General features: G+C 45.2%; 1 protein-coding gene across 1 annotated transcript; it reads left to right on the top strand.

Moving 5' to 3' along the window:
• The first annotated feature begins 18,173 nt into the window (after window positions 1-18,173).
• Window positions 18,174-19,820, top strand: LOC128020879 (C3a anaphylatoxin chemotactic receptor). Its single transcript, XM_052607646.1, has 2 exons — window positions 18,174-18,240; window positions 18,449-19,820. Exon 2 carries the CDS (start codon window positions 18,481-18,483, stop codon window positions 19,423-19,425), a length of 945 nt encoding a protein of 314 aa, XP_052463606.1. The 5' UTR covers window positions 18,174-18,240; window positions 18,449-18,480; the 3' UTR covers window positions 19,426-19,820.
• The last annotated feature ends 837 nt before the right edge of the window (window positions 19,821-20,657 follow it).

The following is a 20,657-nucleotide window of genomic DNA, read 5'->3' as shown; positions in this document are numbered from 1 at the left end:
ACCACTCCATCCTGCAGTGATGGATGTCCATCACGAATCCACAGTGGGACATTTGTGCCACAGCCAGTTTTTTCAACACAGGAGTCTGGGATCTGAGCGCTCAGACCGTTAATGAGTAGACGATACCAGCCGCTCCAGGTGACAGAGGTGTCACACTTTTGAACTAAAGCATTTGTATTATTGGTGGCTCTCCATGGATCGTCCAGTACACTGTACGTGTAGCAGGGGTCAACAGAGGGATAAACTGTAAAGAAAATATAAACAAAAAATATGTTGCTTTAAAATGTTGTAATCATTTTCCTTTAAAATGAATTATTCCACATGCAGTTAGAGTTTAACAGCAAAGTTTGTTTCATTTAAAATATATATATTTTTAAACAACTACTGGCTGTGTTACAAGAGTATCACAAGTACACAGAACTAAAGAATCTCATGGTATCTGTGGCGAGTGGGGCGGAGCCGAGAGGCATGGGAACGAGGAGTGAGGCCAGGTGTAGTGATTGGAGATGGAAGGATATAAAACTGGAGCGACTATAGTGAAGGACGAGAGAGGACCAGGCCTGGGACATATTTTATGTTTGACTTTTTATTTTGTGCGTACCAGTCGTCCGTGAGGGGTTGGTGCGCTGTTTTGTGTTTATTTTGAATTATTAAAATGTTATTTGATTGTCTGCCGGTTCCCGCCTCCTTCTTCTGGATGATTAGGAAGTTTTTATCATTACAGTGGTGCCGAAGCCCGGGAGAAGGAGGGACGCGATGCTGAAGATCCCTCGCCGCTGTGGTGAATCCGTGGTGCCCTCAAGCTGGCGAGGTATGTGCCGCCATGGACGCTCGAGGCGGTGGGCTGGAGCTAGTTGCCGGGGACGGGCTAGCTCGCTGCCGGCCGCCCACGATATGGAAGGGCGGCTGCCGTCTGTGAGGGAGCGGAGGAGTCGGCGCCGTTCGCCAGGGGGCTGGTGCGCTGTTTTGTGTTTATTTTGAAATTATTAAAGTTTCATTTGATTGTGCGCCGGTTCCCGCCTCCTTCTTCCCGATGACTATGGAGATTTTATCATTACAGTATCAAACACAACTATAAAATGAGTTAGGGTTAGGATTAGGTTAGGAAACGTCTTGGTTACGTATGTAACCCTCGTTCCCTGAAGGAGGGAACAGAGACGTTACGAATGGGATCTCGCCCGAGAACCCAATCACCTTTGAGTGGTACAAAATGGGCCAATGGTACACAAAGTACCTTGTTCTGCGGGATTTGCATCGCGAGCAACTCGCATTCAAGGCTTCGGTGAGGAGCCGAGCCAGTGAGCCAGCCATTCAGCGGAACAGCAATGTGGCAAGGGGATGTAACGTCTCCGTTCCCTCCTTCAGGGAACGAGGGTTACATATGTAACCAAGACATTCCCTTTCAGTCGGTCACATTCGCGTTACAAATGGGCTCCCTTACAAAACGCCAAGCGACCCGTATGAGTGATAGACCCGTCTTCCAGCGACCCGTATGAGTGATAGCACATTGTCGTGAGGCCAGCATGAGGTAGGGCCCATAACTTACACAGAATACACTGGGTAGCATATTCCAGCTGGACGTATGCTAGCAGGCTGCCTGCCCATGGGAGGACTTACAGAAGGCACGTATTCACCAAGGTGGTAATACATAAGAACTCTGAGGTACCCAGCCCGCAGGATGGAAGTTTCAACGACAGAGCTGGCAAGGGGCTTGCCAAGGGAAAGACACATGCTGCGGAGAGACTTACTGTGGACATACACACATGGGATTGCCCAGAAAAGGGGAATCACAACACATGGAGGCACCTAGTCCCACACAGGGCTGACCAAAGGGCATGTACGCAAGTGTTGGACATTAACAGTGCTGGAGCAACCCAGGGTTCTGACTGAGGAACTCACCTGAGGGGAATAGCGCACGCATCCAGTCCGTGGAGTCGAATGGCGCAGCAAGCGGATTGACAAAGAGCAGGTCCTTACTGGCCCAAAGGGGCGAGTACCTGGGAGGACACGGGCTCTACACGGAGATTATAAAATCTCGCGAATGTGTTAGGTGTCGCCCAGCCCGCAGCTCTACAAATGTCTGTTAGTGAGGCGCCATGCACCAGCGCCCACGAGGAAGCTACACTCCTAGTTGAGTGAGCTCTCACCCCTAGGGGGCATGGCAGGTCTTGAGCCTGATAAGCCAGGACAATAGCATCCAATATCCAGTGGGATAACCTCTGCTTGGAGACAGCCTTTCCCTTCTGCTGGCCTCCGTAACAGACAAAGAGCTTGTCTGAGTTCCTAAGGCACTGAGTTCTGTCCACGTAGGTGCAGAGCACACTTACTGGACAGAGCAGTGCCAGGGCTGGGTTTGCCTCCTCCAGGGGCAGCGCTTGCAAGTTCACCACCTGATCCCTAAAAGGAGTGCTGGGAACTTTGGGCATGTACCCAGGCCGGGGTCTCAAGATAACGTGAGAGTTAGCCGGCCCGAATTCGAGGCACTCTTCGTCAACTGAAAATCCCTGCAGGTCCCTGACCCTCTTCACCAAAGCCAAATTTGTCAGAAGCAAAGTTTTCAAAGATAAAAACTTTAGCTCTACTGAGAGCAAGGGTTCGAAGGGAGCTCTCTGCAGTGCCGATAGAACCACTGCGAAGACCCAAGAGGGGATTTGCTAAGGGCGAGGCGGATTGAGCCTCCTTGCTCCTCTCAGGGACCTGATGATCAGATCGTGCCTCCCAAGAAACTTGCATTCAACAGGGTCATGGTGAGCCGAAATGGCGGCAACATAGACCTTGAGGGTGGAAGGAGACAGCCAATCGGACATTTCCAGGGGTCCTCACGCCGTGAAGAACACCAAGTGACGAAGTGGTTCCACTTCAAAGCATAGGCATGTCTGGTGAACACGGCTCTAGCTGAAGTGATGGAAGCTACCACCTGAGGTGGCAAGGTACCTAAACCTTCCGTAACCCGTCCAGAACCCACACATGTAGGTTCCACAGATCAGGACATGGGTGCCAAATGGAGCCCCGTCTCTAAGAAAGAAGGTCCTTCCTCAGAGAAATTGGCCAGGGAGGGGCTGTCATGAGGAGTACAAGTTCGGGGAACCAGGTCTGTGCAAGAAGGCTCACTGGGGGAAACGCATACTTGCACAGGCCCAGCAGCCAGCTGTGTGCCAGGGCGTCTGTGCAGAGAGTGCCCTCGGTCAGGGAGTAAAACAACTGGCAGTGGGAGTTTTCTGGAGAGGCAAACAGGTCTACCTGAGCATCTCCGAAGCATTCCCAATCAGCTGAACCGACTGGGGGTGGAGTCTCCATTCCCCGGGGCGAGACCGCTGCCGTGAGAGCTTGTCGGCTGCACGATTGAGTCTGCCTGGAATGTGATTGGCACAAAGCGACATCAGATGCTTGTGAGTCCACAAGAGGAGATTGCGACATGTGGCAGGAGCGTAGACCACCCTGACGGTGAGAGATGTATAAAGTACTAGAGACCCAGACTTGAGTAAAAGTACAAGTGCTCTATCAAAAAAGTGACTTGAGTAGAAGTTGAAGTGCTCTTTAAGCACCACACTTAAGTAGAAGTACTAAAGTATTCAACATTTTTTGTACTTAAGTATTGCAAGTAGTCTATTTTAAAATTTACTACTCAAGTACTGAAAGTAAAAGTAGAAGTATTGTGTTATGTAGTTATTAAAGAAAGTAGTCAAAAGTTTGAACATATTGTTTTTTTCTATTTCAAATGATTAACCTAAAGGACAATCACAATTCCTTTGACTGTAACTTCTTGTAAACAAAAAATGGTTACTAGGGTTAGTTCGCCCAATTTGCAAAATTATGTCATTAATAACTTACCTTCATGTTGTTTCAAACCCGTAAGACATCAGAGGGTGAGTTAGAATTTTTTGAAGCATCAAAAATACATTTTGGTCCAAAAATAGCAAAAACTACGACTTTATTCAGCATTGTCTTCTCTTCCATGTCTGTTGTAAGACAGTTAAAAACAAAGCAGTTTGTGATATCCGGTTCGCGAACGAATCATTCGATGTAACCGGATCTTTTTGAAACAGTTCACCAAATCGAACTGAGTCGTTTTAGACGGTTCGCGTCTCCAATACGCATTAATCCACAAATGAATTAAGCTGTTAACTTGTTTAATGTGTCTGACACTCCCTCTGAGTTTAAAACAAACCAATATCCCGGAATAATTCATTTACTCAAACAGTACACTGACTGAACTGCTGTGAAGAGAGAACTGAAGATAAACACCGAGCCACGAGTCAAGAACCGTTTCTGTCAGATGCGTCCGATTCGTGAACCGAGGAGCTGATGATACTGCGCAACCGACACACAGAGCGTCTGAACCGAACTGTGTCTTTTGGTGATTGATTCGGAACTGATTCTGTGCTAATGTTATTAGCCCAACAGGTAAACCGAAGGCTTGCAGTCAACGCCAATGACGCCATTGCGTCGAGCGCAAAAGAATCGGTGAGCTGTTTTCTTCAACTGGTTTATTGAATCGAACTGTCAGAAAGAACTAACGTTACTGGTCATCCGAGAACCGAAGTAACCGGTTCTTGACTCGTGAATGAGTCATTATCTGGCTCGGCTCTGTGTTCATCTCTCTCTTCACAGCAGTTCAGTCAGCATGCGCAGTCTTCTTAATCACTTGATTCGCTCAATGATGTGCCAGCTTCATCAAACCTGCCATCTACAGTTCTGGCAGTGGTTTGTAATGGAATGATTCGTAACATTTTAATAATTGTAACAGGTAACGATGCAGCACATAAAAAAAATATTGGAGTAAAAGTATTAAACTCAGCGAAAATATGTACTAAAGTAAAAGTGGAAGTAGGAGAAAAAAAGAATACTCTAGTAAAGTACAGATACCGCCTTTTAGTACTTAAGTACAGTAGTGAAGTAGTTCTACTTCGTTACTATACATCTCTGCTGACGGTTGATGTATGCTACAGTTGCAGTGTTGTCCAAATGGCATGCTTGTCCTTCAGCAGGGCCCTGAAGCGGTACAGCGCAAGACGTACTGCTAGCAATTCGAGGCAACTGACATGCCACTGAATTCGGGGTCCTGTCCAGGAGCCTGACGCAGCATGCCCATTGCACATGGCACCCCAGCCCATGGCAGAGGCATCTATTGACACAACAACATGCCTGGACACCGGTTCTAGGGGCACGCCGGCCCATAGAAATGAGGGGTCCAACCACGGGTTGAAGTTTCGGCGGCAAGCCGGAGTGATGGTCACTCGGAGCGTGCCCTGCTGCCATGCCCATCTCGGGACTTGGTCGTGAAGCCAGTGCTGAAGCGGTCTCATATGGAGTAACCCGAGCGGTAAGACCGCCGCCATATAATCCAGGAGCCTCTGAAACAGTTTCAGTGGAACCGCTCTCTTGCCCTCGAATTGTCTCAGGCAATTCAGCAGTGACTGTGAACGCTCGTCCGTAAGCTGCACGAACATGGCGACCGAGTCTATTTCCATACCTAGAAAAGAGATCCTCTGCACAGCGGAGAGCTTGCTCTTTTCCCAGTTTACCTGAAGACCCATTCTGGTTAGGTGTCCGAGCACCAGATCCCTGTGCTCGCACAAATGCTCTCGAGAGTGAGCTAGGATCAGCCAGTCATCGAGGTAGTGGAGGATACGGATACCTTGTTCCCTGAGAGGAGCCAGGGCTCCCTCCGTGACTTTCATGAAGACGCGGGGAGACAGGGCCAACCCAAATGGAAGAACCTTGTACTGATATGCCTGCCCCTCGAAAGCAAGCCAAAGTAACGGTCGATCGCTGCAAACCAATCCATCGGACGAATGCATTCAAAAATGCTCTTGGGCGTTAGCATCTTAAACAGGAGTCTGTGCAGAGCTCCATTCAAGGCACGCAAGTCCAGGATTGGCCATAACCCACCTGTCTTCTTGGGTACTATGAAGTAAGGGCTGTAAAAGCCAGTTTTCATGTCGGCTGGAGGGACCGGCTCTATTGCGCCCTTTGCCAGCAGGGTCGCAACCTCCGCATGCATGACAGGGGACATCTTTGCCCACCATCGTCGCGCAGACACCCTGAAATCTGCCAGGGTGAACTGAATCGGGCGAACTGAATCGCATTGCCGAGCCTGAGCGTCCAGATGAGCCAGCAGGAAGGCCTGGGGAGCTCTAGCCAGGCTCGCAGAAACCGAACCAGCGGGGTCAAGGGGACTACAGGTGTACCCACGGTGGGGCAGCATGGTGGAGCAGACAGGATTTTTGATTGTGCGCCGGTTCCTGCCTCCTTCTTCCCCTAGTTATGGAGATTTTATTATTACAGTTTTCGAGCCGGCTTTGCATGGAGACTGGCAAGGGGACAGGAGAACCTGGAGGAACCTGGAGGAACCTGAGAGGGTCCAGCAAACTCATCCGGAAACTAGACCGGCCCACAAACCATCGAGCCATCCACGAACGCAGTCTGGAAGTCCAGACATGTGACACAGCGATCGTGGCCGTCACAAGGAGCCATGTATCGACCGCACCCAGAAACACACGGGCAAAATGAGTTATGAGTTACTCTTTCAGAGGTGTTGAAGCGCTCAGGGGAACGCGGGAGTTGTCACAGGAAACCCAGACGAACCGCTGAATCACCCTGTCACACCAACACCAGTGACTCTTGCTTGTAGCACTCGGGTGAAAGCAGCAAACGATGTGCTCGGCTCCAAAGCGAAAGCTTGAATGTAAGTTGCTCACGTTGCTCCTTATATACCCGCTTTGCGGGGCAGAACTCGCGATCCAAATCCTGCAGACCATGGTACTTTGTGTACCATTGGCTCATTTTGTACCACTTGAAGGTGATTGGGCTCTCGGGCAAGATCCCATTCGTAACGTCGAACGTGACCGAATAAAAGGGAACTACAGGTTATAGACTGTGTTGGGTTAAAGTTACTTTGATAGAGATTTTCAACCCTGTTCTAGGAGACCATCTGTCCTGCAACATTTATTTCCAACCAGCTTCAACACACATTCAAAGATCATTTGCAAGCAATCATGAACACCTTGCTTAGCTGATTCCTCTGTGTGTTACAATCAGGACTCAAATTAAGCAAATACTTTAAGTAAAAATTATCATGCAAATTAAATATTAAATTATCTACGTATGATAATTTATTAACAAAATAACGGTGGTAGGCTAATCAGAACTCATTACTGTAATGAGCTGTGCACATGCTTATGCAAGTTTTCATAATTTTTCACGCAAGATGGTTCAAGAAGACAACAGAAGACTCAATATTTCCTTGATCAGAGTTTAAAGATATTCCTTTGACATAATATTATTGTGCTGTATGTGTGAATGTGAGCGACGGAGAGACTATAAAGCTGACATTATCGAAAACAAAAACACATCTAGAGAGTTCAAAAGCATTCACGGCGTCACAAAGACACAAAAATAAGCCATATTTACCAGTTGAGATGATCGCTGTAGAGCTGGTGTTAATACTGCCAACATCTGAAAGTTAGGATGAATAGTGATTCATGTACAGAAACACAAATGTCATGAATGTGTAGAAAGATCTCATGTAAACATAATTACCTGCACAGTATCCTGAACAGTACACCGTTGGACTAATCAGCTCATACACAAAATAATTGCCTGGACAGGCTTTAATCTTAATGGGAAAAGACCAGAAATAGCAACAGTAATTGTGCCAGTGACCGCAGACATCTCGAGTGACCACTCCATCTTCAACTGTTGGGTGTCCACCACGAATCCACAGTGTGGTAGCAGTGTCACAGTGACCTATTGCAACACACGTCTCTGGCATATGAGCGTCCAGACCATTAATGAAGAGACGATACCAGCCGCTCCACGTGGCAGAGGGGTCACACCTGTAGGAAGGTGTTGATTGTAAGAAATTTGTATTATTGATGGATCTCCTTGGTTCGTCCAGCACAGTGTAGTTGTTGCAGGGGTCCACAGAGAGGGTAGCTGTTAATAAAAAATATTTATAAAAAAAAATGTCATGCTCATTATCATGTGTTGTTCTAATAAAAATTACCCCGAGGTTCAGTTGAAGACATTTACATTATTATTTGCATAATATTACACCATAAAGAGGAAACAGAACTGTCAATTTTGAGCTATACATATCAGTGGAAATTGATGAAATAACTCTAGTTCATCAATTTACAACACATCAGATAAAAAAGTGATCCATATTTTGACAGCTAAATACAGTTTTGTCTAAAAGAGAAATAAAAAACGAAAATATGATCTGTTAAAGTTCTCAACCAGCAGAATACGACAAAATTATTTCAGGCAGAGACCAAACATTACCAAGTAGCTACACAAAACTGCATACTAATGCGACTTTTGGACCATGCTTTGGTTTGTAGCTTTTTTAAACTTTAGGAAACCATAGTGGATCACATATATTTGTTTAGAGCAGTACATCTGGGATACAATCGTGTCGCGATGATGACAATGACGCTGTGTTTTCCTACATCATTTGCAAATGTTAGAAAGTTCAACCAATTAAAATCTCAGATATCAGGTATGGTGTGTAGATGGCTTCAGTTGCTGTGTCCCAATGTGTCTACTAAAGTATGTACTCTTTTGCATCCTGTCACAGTAAACTGGCCTATAAATCATCGTGTCACAGTTAACATCAAGATTTAACACAGTCACATTTTGTTAAATTTAACTTCTAATGTTTTGGAGAGAAAAAAAGTAGCACGTTGATCTGGCTGCTTTATGGCAGTGAAATTGGAGGCTCATTGGTTCCTGCCTTCTTCAATGGTCTGTGTAAACATGCAAACTATTCTTTGGTCAAATTTCTTTCTCTGTTCTTTTTATTTTTTTTTTTGGACCTGGAAATTCTGGAATCTAAGTGACGTGTAACCGGTCATCAGTGTGAAGGCACAAATATACTTACATAGCATAACAGAGATGAAAGTCAGTGCTATTATAAAACCTGTCATGAAATATGTGGAGAAACATGAAACAACAAGTATGTACTGCAAATTTTGAGAAAACCACATTCATCATGTAACAGATGCTCACAAAAAATGTTGGGGCAGAAAGAACTAGTCTTTACATCCCAATCATGACAAGAAAATTCACCTTTATGAAGAGAGGAAGCCATTGACAAAAGTGAACAGTATGGGGTATTACTCTTTATCCAAAAGCCAGATCAGAGGAGGAACTCCTTTACAGTTCTAAAAAAAAAAAAAGCAAAACAAAACAATTGGCACTGATGCATAATTTCTATTCTGCTTTCTGTTTCAAACACAATGGAAAATTCCACTGAAAGCCATTCACAAATTGCTAGCAATCTTAAAAATACTACAAAGAATCAGCAAGAAACACACTGAATTATATATCAAAGTTTGAAGTAAAAAAACGTAAATTGTATTGTATCAATTGTAAAATGTACTGTGATCTTTGTTTTATTTACATTTTTACAGTATGCTCAAGAGTAATCATAGAGTGCACTGATAATATAGGATTTCATATGTGTATGTATATACATATATATATTTCAGTTTCGACCAGTCATCAAAATTTGTATTTTTCTAAAGGGTTAAAAGGATTTAAGATCCTTGACCTCGTCAGGACATGAACCTAATTACTCAACTGAAACTTCACATAAATCGCAGACGCTTTTAATCCAAAGAGATACAAATTAGGACAGTGGAAGCAATCAAAATCAACAAAAGAGCAATGATATGCACGTGTTATAACAAGTATCAGTTAGATTAATTCAGTGCAAGTAGCTAGGTTTTTTTAAATTATGTAATAAATAAATAATAAAAAGATAGAATAGGAAAAGAATAGAGCAAGCCACTGTAACAATCTTTTTTTTTTGCTTTTGTTAATTTTATAATAAATAAAAAAAATAATAAGAAAACAGAATACAGAAAAATTGATTACAGAAGCTATTGTAAGTCTAAAAGTGGCATGTTTTTTAAAGAATAGAATCAGAATAGACAGTGCTAAAGTTAGAGGTTCAAATAAAGATAAAGAGATGTGTTTTTAGCTGATTCTTGAATATGGACAAACACATGAACACAAATCAACACACATAAAACATACTGCAATGTGTTTGAATTACAGGGACTGATGAGAATCATTATGAGCAGAATGATGATCTTACCTGATGTGAGCTGATCTTCACACAAATGACTGCTTCACTATTTGTATGTTGAAATATTTATAGATAAGTCATCTGTTCATCTTTACAGTAAAGAGACATGAGTCAGTTGTTTTCCTAGCTTAAATTCAAATTAAAATACAAATGAACACAAGGCTCCGTGGTAGAGTATTGTCTCACACAATGCCATATGTGTGATTCTCTATTAGGTGTTTGTCAGTTTGAAGTGTCAAACAAGTGTCAAACCTTGATTATTCACTAATGTTGTAAAAAATTACATAAAATGTGCAATTACAGTTCTAAGAGTTGTTTATGTTGTAACAGATGATTATATCTTAAATATTCTAAGGTAAGACATCAGGCCAACAATATGCATGTGACCTTGTAGTACGTGTACAGAGCAATTTCAGTTTACTTTTAGTTTTGTTTTCTGCTGCTATCTTCTCTGAGTGGTAAATGTGCATGCATGATTGGTTCCTCTTCGACCAGCCTACTGGCAGAAACTCAAATCTGCCAAGCCTGTAGTGAAAACTGTAAAGAGATGGACTGTTGATGCATTAACAGACCTTCAACCTCACTGATTGGAGTGTTTTTGAGTCTGCAGCTATTGATATGGATACATCAGTTTCTGTGAGCACATATGTGTTTCCACTAGGGCGTATTTATCATTTAACAACAACAAACTTTGGTTCAGTGCAAAACCTAAAAAGTTTCGCCAGACAAAAGAGGACGCCTACAGGAATGGAGACAAAGACTTGTACAAACACTGAATAGGGAGATAAGAGTGGCAAAGTTAAACTACTCTGAAATGCTAAAAAAAACTTTCAAGTAATGACTCTACATAAGTGTGCAAAGGCCTGAAAGCCATCACCAGCTACAAGTCTCATCCTCCAGCACTAAGGCCAATCAACACCTGGCTGAAGACCTGAATGAGTTTTACTGCAGGTTTGAAAAGCAAAAGCTTGGTCTGACTCCTCACATCCGCTCCGACCATCTCACAGCAAAGCCATCAACACCCTTACACTCCCTCCCCACTATACTGTTTATCAGCCTGTAGTCAAGATCTGTAAAGAGGATGTGTGTGAAGTCTTCAGGAAGCATAAAATAAGGAAAGCCAAAGGCCCAGATGGTTTCTCTGAAGCCTGCCTCAAAGCCTGCGCTGTACAGCTATTACCCTTCTTCACATTTATCTTCAACAGATCCCTGGAGCTGGTGAAGTCCCCTCCTGCTTTAAATGCTCCACCATCATCCCCTTACCCAAGAAACCAAAAATCACAGGACTTAATGACTACAGACCTGATGCTTTAACATATATGGTCATGAAGTCATTTGAGAGATTGGTGTTGGCCTACTTGAAGGACATTACTGGACCCTTGCTGGACCAATCAACGTGGGACTGCATTACATCTTCAAACATCTGGACAAACCAAGGACTTATGCAAAGATCTTGTTTGTGGACTTCAGCTCCCCTTTCAACACCATCATCCCGGACACCCTTCAGAACAAACCCACAAAGCTCTCTGTACCCACCTGTCAGTGGATCAACAGCTTCCCGACAGACAGGCAGCTGCTAGTGAGGCTGGGAAAATTCACATCCAACACCCACACCATCAGCACCGGAGCTCCTCAGGGCTGCGTTCTCTATACCACACTCATCAGTCTCTTTTTAAGACTGTGACGAGTCTGCTTACATACAGGAGGTTAAAGAGCTGGCTGTCTGATACAGTCTCAACAACCTAGAGCTCAACACTCTCCATACTTTGTAGATGATCGTGGTCTTCAGGAGAAACCCTCCTGCTATCCCCCCACTCACCATCATAGACAGCACTCAGGCTGCAGTGAAGTCATTCAGATTCCTGGGCACAACCATCTCTCAGGACCTGAAGTGGGACATTAACATCGACTCCATTGTGAAAAAGGCCCAGCAGAGGTTGTACTTCCTTTATCAGCTGAAAAAGTTCAACCTGCCACAGGTGCAGATGACACAGTTTTACTCTTCTATAATTGAGTCAGTTCTGTGCTCTTCTATAACTGTCTGGTTTGGGTCAGCCAGAAAATCAGATTTAAGAAGACTGCAACAGACTGTTAGGATGCAGAAAGGATCACTGGTGTACACCTGCCCAGTCTTCAGGACTTGTACAACTCCAGAGTGAAGAAACGGCAAGGTAACATCATCAAAGACCCCCTCACTCCGGACACAATCTGTTTGCACTTCTCACCTCAGGCATACGCTACAGATCTCGGGGCAATAGAGTTGAGCATAAAAACATCTAGGCATAAAAACATCTAGGTTAAGTATGTAAGTGTGACGGTGGGTTTTGGGAAATACACAAGGAGAGGGTAGATCCAATTGCAGGTAGTCTTTATTGTAACAAAAGGTAAATACAAAATAAACAGTCCAGGGTGACAAACCAAACAAAACAAAAGAGGGAACCGGATGAAACGGATAGGAAACTCGGAGGAACGAGAAGGTAAGGGGAAGCCTCGGGAGACGAGAACATTGACACAGTCAGTAAGGACTCCATACAGACAACAGAGAAGGACAGCTCTATATAGGGAGACTAATGACAAAGGATTGTCAGCACCTGTGCGATTTAATTGGAGTGCAATTACTGTGAAGACAGGACCAGACTAGAGGAATTAAAGTGCCTATGGTGAAGTGCCTAAGGAGAAGTGAGCTCACTAGGGAACACCCAGGAAAATAGAGACTGACAGCATGACATTACCCCCTCCCCTACGGAGCAGCTCCCAGATACTCCACCTGAAACCCAGGAAAACCCAACAGAAAAAGAGGTAGGAGGGAGGTGAAGCGGCGGCGGACTAGGGGGAGGGATGGAGGGTCAGAAAACAGAGACAGGAGAACCAGATAGAATGGACAGACAGAGACAAACAACCAGGTGGAATGGAGAGACAAAGACAGGACAACCAGGTAAAATGGAAAAACAGAGACGGAACAACCAGGTGAAATGGAAAGGTAGAGGCAGGAAAGGTGTAACACAATACAAGGAGTCCAGGAGGGTGGTGGACCGGCGGAGGATAAAGGGGAGGGACGGAGGGGGCCAGGTCCAAAGAAGGAGATAAATAGAAAAACAAAATGAAAACAAAAACACAAAAACATGGGTCCATAGAGGACATTAAGTGATGCCCACCCGGGCGGAACAGAGGGCCATCACACCCATGTGGTCAAGGCAAAAGCCCCCCCAGGGCGGAGCGGAAGACCACCACATCCTCGCGGTCAAGGCCGGAGTCCCCCAGGGCGGAGCGGAAGACCACCACGTCTTAGTGGTTGGCCCAATGGGAGGACGAAGATCACCGGTGACTTGACTCAGTCCTCGAAGATCACCGGTGACTAGCCTTGTCTCTGGAAAGTACATGGTACCTAGTCCTGACTCTGGAAGGTCATCAGTGACTAGCCCTAACTCTGTAGGGTTCACGGGAACCTGACTCGACTCTGGAGAGTTCACGGGAACCTGACTCGACTCTGGAGAGTTCATGGGAACCTGACTCGACTCTGGAGAGTTCACGGGAACCTGTCTCGACTCTGGAAGGTCAACAGGAACTAGCCCTGATTCAGGAGGGTCAACGGTAACTAGCCCTGATTCTGGAAGATCGACGGTGACTAACCCTGACTCTGGAGGGTCCACGAACACCTGACTCGACTCTGGAGGGTCAACCGGAACCTGACTAGACTCTGGAAGGTCGATAGGAATCTGACTTGATTCAGGAGGAACAACTGAAACATGACTCAACTCTGGATGGTCAGCAGGAACTAGCCCTGACTCTGGAGGGTCAACGGTAACTAACCCTGACTCTGGAAGGTCGACGGTGACTAACCCGGACTCTGGAGGGTCCATGAACACCTGACTCGACTCTAGAGGGTCAACCGGGAACTGACTTAACTCTGGACAGTCAATGGGCATCTGACTAGACTTTGGACTGCCTGTGGAGACGTGAGACGCCTCTGCTTTGGGCACTGCCTCTGGAACGGCCTCCCAAACAGCAGCGGGCACCGCCTCGGGAACGGTCTCAGCCTCTGGAACAGTATCGGGCACCGCCTCGAGCTCTGGAACAGCATCGAGCACCTCCTCGGGATAACCTCGGCCTCCGGAACAGTAAAGGGCACCGCCTCGACCTCTGGAACAGCATTGGGCACCTCCTCGGGAACGACCTCGGCCTCCGGAACAGTATCGGGCACCGCCTCGGCTTCTGGAACAGCAGCGAGCACCGCCTCGGCCTCCGGAACAGCATCGGGCACCGCCTCGGCTTCCGGAACAGCATCGGGCACCTCCTCGGGAACGGCTTCGGCCCTCCGGAACAGCATCGGGCACCGCCTCGACCTCCGGAACAGCATCGGGCACCACATCGGGAACGGCCTCGGGCACCGCCTTGGCCTCTGGAACGGCCTCCTGGACGGCAGCGGCCCACTTCGGGAACGTCCTCCTGGACGACAGCGGCCCGCTCCGGAAAGTTCTCCGGGCTTTGAGGAACGGTAGACGCCTGTCTCCTCCTCCTCCGCACTCTATGATGGCGAGCCGGTGGCACCTTATCTGGAGACTCAGGCGTTGAGTCGGCCATCTTGTGCTGTGACGCTGGGCTGGCGGCCATCTTGTGCTGTGGCTCTGAGCTGGCGGCCATCTTGTGGGGTATCCCATGGAAGCCGATGCTGCAGGTAGCACACAAACTCCCAGAACCCGAATGTATTCAATTGTTCGAGTTCCTCCTGAGGAACCGGGTCATCCAGTCCAACGTTAAAATATTCCATGAGGGCCGCATCATTGTAATCCAGGCCCTCTGCCAGGGACCAAAAAACCAGTGCCATTACTCCCATGTCATTGCCCTCTTGCTGGAACGAGGCCAATTTTAAATATTTATTCCTCCGCTCCACCATGCTGGTTGGGGGGGAGACACGAAAAGACATACCGCTGGATCCAATGTTGATGGAGTCCTTCTGTGACGGTGGGTTTTGGGAAAAACACAAGGAGAGGGTAGATCCAATTGCAGGTAGTCTTTATTGTAACAAAAGGTCAATACAAAATAAACAGTCCAGGGTGTCAAACCAAACAAAACAAAAGAGGGAACCGGATGAAACGGATAGGAAACTCGGAGGAACGAGAAGGTAAGGGGAAGCCTCGGGAGACGAGAACATTGACACAGACGGTAAGGACTCCATACAGACAACATAGAAGGACAGCTCTATATAGGGAGACTAATGACAAAGGATTGTCAGCACCTGTGCGATTTAATTGGAGTGCAATTACTGTGAAGACAGGACCAGACTAGAGGAATTAAAGTGCCTATGGTGAAGTGCCTAAGGAGAAGTGAGCTCACTAGGGAACACCCAGGAAAACAGAGACTGACAGCGTGACAGTAAGCCTTGTTCCTTGAAGGAGGGAATGGAGATTTTACGTCAGAAAGAGACTGAAGAATGGGGTCTCGCCCGAGAGCCCCATCACCTTTGAGAGGTAACAAAATGAGCCAATGGTACACAGTGTACCTTGGCCTGCGGGATTTGCATCATGAGCTCCGCCTCGCTGTGTGGGTATATAAGGAACAGCGCAAGCCATGTGAGTGATAGCACCCTGTTGTGAGGCCAGCATGAGTGTGGGCCTATACCTGACACAGAATGCACTGGGTAGCATATTCCAGCTGGACGCATGCTAGCAGGCTGCTTGCTCATAGGAGGACTTACAAAGGCAGGTATCAACCGTGTGGTGATGATACACATGAAACTCTGAGGTACCCATCTGCAGGGTGGAAGTTTCAATGACAGAGCTGGCAAGGTGCTTGCCAAGGGAAAGACACATGCTACCAAGAGACTTACTGTGGAAATACACACACGGGATTGCCAAGAAAAAGGGGAATCACAACACATGGAGGCACCTAGTCCAACACAGGGCTGACCAATGTGGCATGCACGCAAGTGCTGTGCATCAACAGTGCTGGAGAAACCCAGGGTTCTGGACTAAGGAAATCACCTGAGGGGAATATCGCATGCATCCAGTCTGTGGAGTGGAATGGCGCAGCAAGCGGATTGACACCGAGCAGGTCCTTACTGGCCCAAAGTGGCGAGTACCCAGGAGGACACAGGCTCTGCACAGAGATTATAAAATCTCGCAAATGTGTTAGGTGCCGCCCAGCCCGCAGCTCTACAGATGTCTGTTAGTGAGGCACCATGCGCCAGCGCCCAGGAGGAGTCTACACCCCTAGTTGAGTGAGCTCTCACCCCTAAGGGACATGGCAAGTCTTGAGCCTGATAAACCAGGACAATAGCACCCACAATGCAGTGGGATAATCTCTGCTTGGAGACAGCCTTTTCCTTTTGATGGCCTCCATAACAAACAGAGAGCTGGTATGAGGGCCTGTCGCACTGAGTTCTGTCTACATAAGTGGGGAGCCCACGTACTGGACAGAGCAGCGCCAGGGCTGAGTCTGCCTCCTCTGGGGGCAGCGCTTGCAAGTTCACCACCTGATCTCTAAAAGGAGTTCTGGGAACTTTGGGCACATATCCAGGCCAGGGTCTCAAGATAACATGAGAGTCGGCCTGAATTCCAGGGTGCCCCATCTCTGAGAAAGAAGGTCCTTTATCAGAGAAATTGGCCAGGGAGGAGCTGTCGCGAGGAAGGCTTACTGTGGGAAATGCATACTTGCTTAGGCCCAGTGGCCAGCTATGTGCCAGAGCGTCCTGGTGGTTGATGTACTCTATGGCCGCAGTGTTGTCCATACGGACAGGGCCCTAAAGCAGTGCAGAGCAAGCTGTACTGCTAGCAACTCGAGGCAAATGACATGCCACTGAATTTGGGGTCCTGTCCAGGAACCTGACGCAGCTTTACCATTGCATCCTAGCCTGTGGCAGAGGCATCTGTTGACACAACAACATGTCTGGACACTGGTTCTAGGGAAATGCCAGCCCGTAGAAATGAGAGCTCCAACCACGGGGTGAAGGTTCGGAGGCAGGCCGGAGGATAGTTGAGGATGCGGATACCTTGTTCCCTGATCAGAGCCAGGGCTCCCTGCGCGACTAAAGATGTGGGGAGACAGGGCCAACCCGAAGGGGAGAACCCTGTACTGATATACCTGCCCCTTGAAAGCAAACCAAAGAAACGGTCTGTGTCGAGGAAGAATGGAGACATGAAAGTATGTGTCCTTTAGGTCAATTGCTGCAAATCAATCCAACAAATGAATGCATTCGAAAATGCACTTGGGCGTTAACATCTTCAACAGAAGTCTGTGCAAAGCTCGGTTCAAGGCACGCAAGTCCAGGATTGGCCATAACCCATCTGTTTCCTTGGGTACTACGAAGTAGATTCTGATTCTTATGTATGTAAGTTAATATTTGTCATACTCTTATAATATTGCCGCTGAATGTCTGTTGGTTGTCATCAGTCCATATTGTAGTTAAGTTCACATAGAAGGTGGAGAAGTGATGCATGTAAATTACATGCATATGTTTAGTGTTATTTGTCGTGTTGTATTTAATATTGTTAATTTCAGACTAAACCACATTGTAGCACCTCTGTTATCCTAACTAAGACCTGCTCTTTAAAAATATGTTTGAAAATCCAGTGACTCATATTGTTAAAAGCAATTCAAACTCAAACCAGCAGCAAACTATTTTGCATAAAGAATTTAAAATTCAGAATGAAACATTGCTGATTTAATAACGTAAAATGAAGATTGTTATACATATACTCACATAAAGCAATACTATATAGGAAATCTCAACTGATTGATCATTTATATAATCACCCAACGTAAACCATCCTTGTCCAGCTCTCTATACTATAAATACATATTAAATACAATATTAAATTACAAACAAACAATAATATATTATAAATTATCCTGATTACTTTTTGTAAACGATTGTACATGTAGGTGCTATGTAAATAAAAATGACTTGCAATTGTTTGACTTCATTTCTGCATTCTGGATTTATTTACATGTTAAATTGCTATTTTAGTCTAACATCCTCAATTCCTGCTTATCCAGCTTTACAGAGTTAGTCATGTGGTTTCCCAACTCAACCATGTTTGAAATGCTGCTGACGTATGAAGTAAAATTGAAGAAGTGGTATATAAGTCCGGAACATTAGAGAAGAAAACCTTTACCGGAATAATTGTGAATGGAATCACCACAACGTGAGTCATGATTACTTACCTTGAGTTATTTCTATGATTTGTTTTGTACTTTTAAGTATTGCTAAAATAGCATGTTGAATGTTTGTAATCATAATTCAGCTTTGGCAATAATAGAAATACACTGATCATATAATTATTTAGCTATATAAGTTTCTTACACTTTAAATATGATTTATGATTTTACATTGACAAAATATGATATTAGCAGGATAAACCAGGCACTTCAGCTCCATCACTGCAATGGAGGATTATTATGACATTTTGGAAAATCCGATGAGAGTGATTTCTCTGGTCTTCTTCTACCTGACCTTGATCCTCGGTGTTCCTGGAAATGCCTTTGTCGTGTATGTTGCTGGATTGAAGATGAAGAGGACTGTTAATACAGTAGGGTTTCTGAATCTAGCGATTGCTGACTTCTTGTGCTGCCTTCTCACTCTTTACTATGTTGTTGAGAGCAAATTTGATGATTACTGGCCGTACGGATCCACAACGTGCAAGATTTTCCACTTCGTTCTGCACATCACCATGTTTGCCAGCGTTTTCACCTTGAACTTGATTAGTCTGGATCGGTTTACTCTGGTGATCACACCGGTTTGGGCTAAGAATCATCGCTGCTTGTTCATGGCACGACTGTCCTGTGCAGCAGCCTGGATTCTGGCTTTAATTATCAGTCTGCCTTTTACAATGTCAAGAGAGATTTTCACAGAAAATAATGAAACATACTGTGTGCATCATCAAGCTGATGATGAGAATTCTGAAATCTATAGAAGGTTAAGCGTCATCAGATTTGTGTTTGGCTTTTTGGTTCCTCTCATGTGCATCACAACATGCTACGGATTCATCGCACGCAAGTTAGGCAGGAGACATTTTCACTCTGGACGAGCGTTTCGCATCATGCTGGCTGTAATTGTGGCCTTTTTTCTGTGCTGGCTGCCGTATCACATAGTGGATTTGATAATAATGTACGGAGATGAAGCAAGTTCTTTAGTAGGTTATGCAGTGGATCCACTGACTGTCTCTTTGGCGTATTTCAACAGCTGTCTGAACCCCATTCTGTATGTTTTCATGGGGCGGAGCAATGTTAAACTTTCTCTAAGACGTATTTTTGAAAGAGCTTTCTCTGAGGAGGGAACACAAATGACACAAACCACCCAGTCCCAGTCACAGCAAAGCCACTCACTGTAGTGAAGATATGAACTCATTCTGTTTTCTGATCGAATTGTAAAAGTTTCTACAAGTTTAACAACAGCATTTTTGAATAATATGTGTTATTTTATTATTATTATTATTGGTTGTAATCATCTTAGAAAAAGCTTGTAATATCTTACTAATAGTGGCATGTGGTTTCTATGCAGAAGTTATGAAGAAAAAAAAGTACATTAATTAAAGGTTGCATTTGTGAGTATAACAAAAACATGTTATTTTATTACAGTGATTGTCATTTTATAACAGTTATTTTTTTCACCCAGTAGTTTCATTCTGCTAACAGAAGTTTTCTGTAAAACAATTAGCTAAAGCATAATTTTTTCAATGCTAAACATCTTTTAAAAACATTAAATGCTTTACAAGCAAAAGCAAAACATTGTTGTCAGTTACATTTTCAGAAACACATTTGCTGACATTTACTAAGAAAACTGACCACTTTTAACTACTTCCTCTTTTTCATCAAGAGGTTTCCTAGGCTACTCAAGTAACATATTGTCACCCAGCTTCTATGGGCTAATTGTTTGGTGTTTCTGTGGCTCAGTGGTAGAGCATTGTATTAGCAACACAAAAGATTGTGGTTTCAATTCCAAGAGGACACACCTACTGATAAGAAAAGTATAGACTGAATGCCTGTAAGTCGCTAAATGCGGAAATGTAAAATCCATATTACAAATGCATTATCACACAATCGGCCTGTGCACAAAACCAACACTGTACTGTATATGTTCAAGTCAATGCATCATGACAGCACTCAAATAAACAACAACAAATTAGTGGCAGACACTTCATCACAAACAATAATAGCTAGTTAATTTATCACCGTATACCTTTGGCAGAGAGAGCACACTCTTATCAAACAGTATTTCAGAAGCAGTCCTTCATTTGACATTGGAACTGTTTCAGCCGTTCATGCCAGCCTGGGAGAGAGGTGTTGTAATAATGTGTTTTTATGAGCATAATAGGAACCCTTTAACAAGCACCCACCCCCTTAGTGCCCCATTTTTGGTTTGGCACACCGCCCCTCAAAATGTCTGTGTATTGCCCTGCTACAGACTGTACAATGCTGGATAATGTGAAGTGAAAAATCGTAATGGCAGCTATGCTTTCCCGGGCTGCTGAGAGGGTAGGGCTTGAGTGGAAACCTCCAACACATCCCAAGCCCTCAAGGCTGGATGACTGGTTTCTCGGGGTGGTGCGGGAGGATGAGTCCA

Source organism: Carassius gibelio, chromosome A10, assembly GCF_023724105.1.
Source record: "Carassius gibelio isolate Cgi1373 ecotype wild population from Czech Republic chromosome A10, carGib1.2-hapl.c, whole genome shotgun sequence".
In the NCBI taxonomy this organism is placed as follows: domain Eukaryota; kingdom Metazoa; phylum Chordata; class Actinopteri; order Cypriniformes; family Cyprinidae; genus Carassius; species Carassius gibelio.
Note: the sequence above shows the minus strand (reverse complement) of the source record. Positions and strands in the feature narration are given on the sequence as shown.

Coding starts and splice junctions, on each gene's coding strand:
- LOC128020879 (XM_052607646.1), top strand. CDS start 18,481: ATGGAGGATTATTATGACATTTTGGAAAATCCGATGAGAGTGATTTCT.